Genomic DNA, 6,576 nt, shown 5'->3' with positions numbered 1-6,576 from the left:
TATAACAAAAATGTCAATAAAGGCCGTCAAACATTTTGTAAGGACATGCATTTAAAAGATTTATAAAACATTTATTTTTTTCATCCCACGCACTGTCGCGCCGCCATGTGGGAGAGGGGGGGGGGTTGGTAATGCTACGTCATTTACAAGGGGAGGTTAGAATTTTGTGACCAAATGTTACGAGAGGGAGGTAGGGGTCGAAAATAACCGAATAAAAGCTACATCATTTGTGTACGGCCCCTAAATTTGGTTTAAGGACGTCAACGGAACGTCATCGTTCTTGTGCCCGTTTACACATTGGTGTTGTGTTTAAATGCTTTTATTTAACTGCATGTAACTAATCTTGACGTTCCGTACCGGTGACGGAAGCGTGTGAATCGTACTTTGAGCTCATTGCCGAAGAAATCAGATATAGCTTCATAATAAATATCCCGAGTGTTATCCGTTCTCACTCATTATTTTTTCGTTTTGCGTCTCTTTGTCCTTTCGGCTTCAGCCGCTTCAGCGCTTCAAATACAAAGCAACCCTGATGCAGGCACTTTCCTGTGCAGTACGCAGCTTATGCATCGGGATGACAGCAATCAACTGTCAAAACATAAAAATAAACAAAATTGCAACTCCAGTGGATTTGATTTTACCGACGGGTAATTGATTGGATTATTGCATTTTTTTTGCAAAGAAGACGTTATTAATTCTGTTTCTAATTCAGATATTTTGTAAAATAAAGTAAGCAGACAGTATTCTGGCAGTATGAGCGAGAACGATATTTCGAAAATGAAGGTAAGTGGAAAATTTTCGTTCACAGTTCCAGCAACTTTATTCACCCTGATAGAAAGTGAGTGAAAAAAATGGACGCACACTTTTAGGTTATGCGTCTTTTAGTTTAAAAAGAGCACTTTCTTTTAAATGTATCAACTCGATATTTTGTTATCACAGGTGGCGGATCTCAAGAAGGAACTGAAAAACCGTGGTTTGAACACTTTGGGTAATAAAAATGAACTGGTTGAACGACTGCAGAATGCATTGATTGGTATTATCTAGTGTATATTATTTGTTCCAGTCTGACAAACATTTTCAATTTTAGATGGAGGAGATCCACTGGAAGATACTGCTAATTCCGAAGATCTTTTGGAAGACGATGAATTGAATGACGATATTTTGGAGGAAGAAGAAGAAAAACTACAGGATGGGATCGTTGAGGAAGATCGAATGCTTAAGTCGCCTACACCTAGTGAAGCTTCCAAATCTGAATCTCCAGAGCAAAAGGCTCAGGAACAATGCAACAAGAATCAGGAACCGCAAGAGGAAAAGAAAGAAGAACAGGCGATGCCACAGAAGAAAGTGGCTCTCAAGCGCAACATATCGATTTCAGTTCCTACGCTAGTTACAACTCCGGTTGCTGTGACATCCGTGGCTAGCGATGGTGAAGCCAAGAAAACAGAGGATGCAAATAAGAGCGAACAACATTCGGGAGAACCGGAGAAGAAAATAATTAAGTTGAACCAAATGACTGCACAGGAAAGACTTGAGATGCGCGCAAAAAAGTTCGGTGCCCAAGTGGTCGAGTCACCAAATTCGAAGTTACAAGCTCGAGCTGCCCGCTTCGGACTCGGGGGCACTAGTAGTTCCGTCGCCAGTGGAAGTCCCACTAGTAATCTTATCTCTCTCGATGCACTGAAGAAACGTGCCGAAAGATTCGGTGTAAATGTGTCCGATAAGGTAACCAAACTGGAATTGGATGAAAAGTTGCAGAAACGGCAAGCAAGATTCGGAGAAGCAGCAACAACATCCAAACTTACCGCGACCGGCAAGGTAGCCATAACCGCAGCTAGCAGCACAAACACGAACTACAGCGAGCGAGCTCGACTTCGACTGGAGCGGTTCAAGAATACAGCCTAGAGGCCAAGTGTATTATCTTAATTCCAGCAATATTAACACATGATGGAAGTTTTTTCTGATTCTCGATGTAGTTTCACATGCTCTGGAAGAAGCGCTTGGAACAACGGGATATTTTTTGTAGCTTTTTGGAATAAATAGATTCCAAATATAAACGATGTGTAGTTTTTTTCTTTTCAACCGGTTGCTGGCTCATCTCCGAACCCATTACAATCAATATACGATACGGAGCAGATATTCGAATGAATCTAAGCCGAAAACAAAAAAGAATCTAGGAAGGAGAAAATTTTTCTCCTTTCTAGATTCTTTTTTGTTTTCGGCATAGATTTATTCGAATATCTGCTCCGTATCATTTAATGTTGTTTTATGTTTTCGCAAACGTACTGTTCGTACTGTTGTTTGCAGATTTCCCACGGTATTGAAAGATTAAATCAAATTTTGTGCATTGCTGTCTCCGTTATGCTGTTGAGAAGGGAAGTGAAGAAGAAAAACGAAGGTGGGAAATGTAAAGTCGCAAACCAAATTAACTCAGTCAAAGATAGGATGGTTAACGCACACACCTTTCAAAAACATCGAATCTTGAATAGCAGCGAGCAAATTATCAACCAAATAAAACAAAAATTGTAACTACACTGTTGTAGCAAAAAGAACTTTTATTCTAGCTTCTGTAAACCAGCAGAACTACAGATGAAGTGTCTTTGAACGAACATTTACAATCTGATAATGTATCTTTTAGTTTAGGGTTTTGAATCTGAGGGTTGATTGTGGTTGTAAAAAGAAAATTATTTAAAAACAAGTACCCTAATTTTAACCTACGATGCACCAGCTTCGATCTCACTGGCTGGTACGTCCGGTTCTTCGTCGTTGTAGATGTTCTCGGCCATTTGCCAGACCTGCATAATGTTGTCTTCTGAAACTGAACAGACGACCCACGGTTCATTCGGGTTCCATGAGAAATCGGAAATTTTCGCCGTGTGACCACCGTGAATGAACAACAGCTCCGGTGGGCCATCTTCCGAATCTTCAGCGCTCTGTTCCTCACCGATCTTAAACATTTCCCACACGTGAAGCCGACGATCGGTACCCGATGATGCCAAAATAGTTTCATTATGTGGGGACCACTGGACCTGGAAGATCTCGTCTTTGTGTGACTCGAATGAATGCAATTTTAATTTCAGATTGCGAAGATCCCATAAGGCTACGGTTTTATCTGCAGAACCAGTAGCTAGGATAAACTCCGAGTAAGGATTAAAGCTAAGACAGTTGACCTCGGCTGTGTGAGCATCGACCGTGTGCGATGGTTTCGAAGTGTTGTTACAACGGGTATCCCAGATCATAAGTTTGTGGTCGTCTGCTACAGAACCAAACAGGGATTCATGCAGCAAATGCCATGCGACATCCTCGACAACGGCAGTGTGACCAGTGAAAATGTTTTTGGCATCGATAACTCGATGTTCCTTTGGAGTGGCATTGATATCCCACAAGCAGATGGTATGATCATCGCTTGCAGACAACAGATAACCATTCAAATTAGGATTCCATGATAAACCGTAACCTTCTTTTTGGTGTCCTCGAAGACGCAAATCTGGATGACATTCTCCACTTGGTTCCGGTTTGCTTGGATGTTTGGTGTAATCAAACACAAGCACATCACACGATGGCGTCTTGGTAGCAATCACGCAGGGATTCTGTGGCATGTACCTGGCTCTGTTCACTTCTCCCTCGTGGTTGATTTTGATCTCTATTTCTATTTTACCGGAAACTGATCCAAAACCACCAAACTCGCCCTTCTCGTTGTCATAATGACTTGCATCGAATTGAGCATCTTCGTTTGGCAGCTGCACGCTAGCAATCAGCAGGTGGTTCTGCTCGTCAGAGGTGTGTGTGCCCAAAATTAGTCGATGCACGGAGTAATCTTTGCCTTCCGGTTTTGTTACATCAGGCAACCATTGAGCAGTTAATGATGGCCATTCCAAAGCATGGGTCATTACAAGATCGTATAAAAAGGGAGTATTTTTCTTCCATATCTTGTACTCCTCATTGATGACACGTTCCTCTACGGCATCGTCGAAAGCTTCGGCTAAAAAAATGTTAAAAATTGTTATATGAAGAATACGGTGACATTATGTAGAATAGAATTTCCAGCAACGCGTCAATATTTTTTGGAATGCCATAGTGCCTTTGAACACCAGTATGTAGTTGAATCGAAACACATGTAGACTGTAGAGGCACCACTGTCGAAAAGTAGTGGGCCATTTTTTATTGGCAAAACATGACTGAAATCTCTACTATTTATCTTTGGTAATATACAGGCTCACATGAAGGGTTTCAGTACATCATATTGAATAAATTTTAATATTTATTCTGAGATAACTTACCTCCATCACCTCCGCGATCAACCATTATGCGGGGGTTGGGTTTTTTCTGTTGTATCGATTAAAAAGCGATCACCCGCCAAACTACACAGGTTGCAAACAGGACAAGAAATTAAAATACTTCGTGTCTCCTTTTCTAATAGTTCTTTGGTATTAGTGCAAGCAGACACGCCGCTTGTTAATCGCAAAGAACTACAACTTCTGGATTAAGATTACCTGAAAGACGTAGTAATGTCAACAATTTTGAGTAATTTGGCAGTATACAATCTACACGAACCTTTTTGGATGGAATCTGGTCAGATGAAAGAGATTTTACGCTAAAATTACAAAGAAAACTGGAGACTTTTCCGAGAGGTATTTAATCCGGCGCTTTTTTCTTTTTCTTTGCGAATTATGGAAAAGCTGGCTGCGTTCTGAGTTATTACGCGCTGTCAAATTAATTGCCTTAAGAGGGTTCGCCTATTTATTCGGTCTTTATTGAGATCTTGTCGGTGGTCGGTGGCTGCGTTCTGAGCGCATAATGCGCTGTCAAATTAATTGCCTTAAGAGGGTTCGCCTATTTATTCGGTCTTTATTGAGATCTTGTCGGTGGTCTCACGTAAGTTTATATCTCGACAAACGTATGATTACGGCCTAAAAGCCAACTGTCAAAATCCACTTTGAATGGAAATTTCGGACAAACCGTTACACGCCAATCACAGATGTTGGTAGTAAACGAAAGAGTAAAGTTTTCTCTTTCATAAACTGTTGTGAACTGTGTTCGGCTAGTAACGGTTTGTCCGGAGTTTCCATTCAAAGTGGATTTTGACAGTTGGCTTTTAGGCCGTAATCATATGTTTGTCGAGATATATAGGTGTGGCAAAACACACGATTTGCTAGTATTGGCAACCAAAAATCTTTACCATTTATTCAAAACGTCATATCTAACAAACGTAAACAAGCTGACTTTATTATGCCAAATACAAGCTAAGCATTGACTCTTTATCATCTACAAATGGTCGGTGTTAAGTCAGACCGGACTAAGTCGCAAAACATCAAAAATGAGATAATGATAGCACTTGACAAAGAATTCCTTCAGTTACATTCGACTTTTGCCAGATTTGTAATATGTAACAATAAGCAAGAATTATGGCGAAAATTAAGTTCCAATTATAATGTGAAGGGTGCTGCGATTCAAACTTCAAACTCGTTTTTCTCGAAATCAATAAATTGGGTCATTAGGCTATATATAGCTTTCCGTTACAAATCTTCTAGTCTAGTCTAGTCTACACATACACAGCCAATACATGTAGGGATCCTGGAAAATTGCAGGCGTTCGTCCACAATTTTTCTTGTCATTATTAACGTTTGTGGCACATATGGAATATGACACAAGCATTAAAGCGGCCAGGCCAACTGTGCAGCGTACAAAATGAAGATGATTCAAAATTATACGGCAATCAAACTATTCATTTAATGAAGAATTTAATCAACGAATCATTTTGAACCTTGAATAAGGAAGAAACGTGGACAACCGTACACAACCGTTTCAATTTGATAGGGGTTTGATAAATCGTTGGGAGTGACTTGGCTAAGAGGGTTAATGTCACTCCTTTGGTTCCGGGTTCCTGGGATGGGGCTGGGGCAGAGGTTATTAGCCCTGTCCTGGCTGATGAGCCAAGGTTATAGCGCCTTTACTCGCTCTCTGAAATGATAGAGAAAATTGCCCAAAACGGTTAGTTATTGCTAAACATAAAGACAAAAGGCAAAAACGCCTAAACAGCTCTGAAAGCCGAAAAAAAAATAAAGTCCAACGAAAACATTTTTTTGTCGGAATATTTGAACAATAATAATACATTAAAACGATCTAACCGGCGGTGAAATTGTGATCCAGACTACCCAATTATTCCGCACGAGTTCCTCTTGCTACTGCCACCAACAACGAAACACGTTTGCGAGAGCAAATATGCTGCTATCGGTATCCCAAATAGTTTAGAGCCGCTTCCGGAAACAGATTTGCAGCCTTCCGCCTTCCAATGTTTTTTCCTCCACATGTTGAATATAAACCACCACAAATAATCTTTTCTTCCAGAACCCAATTTTCACCGCGTAAAATTTCTCTTCTTTTGTTTTTCCAAAAAATGATCTTAGCACGACGATTTTATTCACGAAATCGTTCCTCACAGTTTAATTCTACGACAATATTTCACAGTTCAAATAAAATTAAAAGCGAAAAAGTTTTGAAGTCTTTGGAAAATTTTACGAGAGCAAAAAATTTTCGCGTCTGATTTGTGCCTATGGCTACTACGATCACATAGTTTTCCGT

At 40.3% G+C, this 6,576-nt stretch overlaps 2 protein-coding genes across 5 annotated transcripts; one reads left to right on the top strand and one right to left on the bottom strand.

Moving 5' to 3' along the window:
* Positions 1-564: 564 nt before the first annotated feature.
* On the top strand, positions 565-2,051 carry LOC131684344 (SAP domain-containing ribonucleoprotein). 2 transcript variants are annotated; one of them, XM_058967138.1, is made up of 4 exons: positions 565-644; positions 710-780; positions 937-1,030; positions 1,085-2,051. In XM_058967138.1, the coding sequence occupies exons 2-4, from the start codon at positions 751-753 to the stop codon at positions 1,897-1,899; spliced, it is 939 nt and encodes a 312-aa protein (XP_058823121.1). In that variant the 5' UTR covers positions 565-644; positions 710-750; the 3' UTR covers positions 1,900-2,051. The 2 variants fall into 2 exon arrangements, with proteins under 2 accessions (XP_058823121.1, XP_058823120.1); XM_058967137.1 differs by having other exon boundaries at positions 601-780.
* A 473-nt stretch (positions 2,052-2,524) lies between these two features.
* On the bottom strand, positions 2,525-4,688 carry LOC131684343 (chromatin assembly factor 1 p55 subunit-like). Of its 3 annotated transcripts, none has more exons than XM_058967134.1 (3): positions 4,549-4,688; positions 4,275-4,487; positions 2,525-3,976 (listed from the first exon to the last, which is right to left on the bottom strand). In XM_058967134.1, the coding sequence occupies exons 2-3, from the start codon at positions 4,297-4,299 to the stop codon at positions 2,709-2,711; spliced, it is 1,293 nt and encodes a 430-aa protein (XP_058823117.1). In that variant the 5' UTR covers positions 4,300-4,487; positions 4,549-4,688; the 3' UTR covers positions 2,525-2,708. The 3 variants fall into 3 exon arrangements, with proteins under 3 accessions (XP_058823117.1, XP_058823118.1, XP_058823119.1); XM_058967135.1 differs by having other exon boundaries at positions 4,275-4,355; XM_058967136.1 differs by lacking the exon at positions 4,549-4,688 and adding an exon at positions 4,488-4,506 and having other exon boundaries at positions 4,275-4,355.
* Positions 4,689-6,576: the final 1,888 nt, after the last annotated feature.

The sequence above is a fragment of the Topomyia yanbarensis genome, chromosome 2, assembly GCF_030247195.1.
Source record: "Topomyia yanbarensis strain Yona2022 chromosome 2, ASM3024719v1, whole genome shotgun sequence".
In the NCBI taxonomy this organism is placed as follows: domain Eukaryota; kingdom Metazoa; phylum Arthropoda; class Insecta; order Diptera; family Culicidae; genus Topomyia; species Topomyia yanbarensis.
This window is presented reverse-complemented; position numbering and strand designations above follow the sequence as displayed.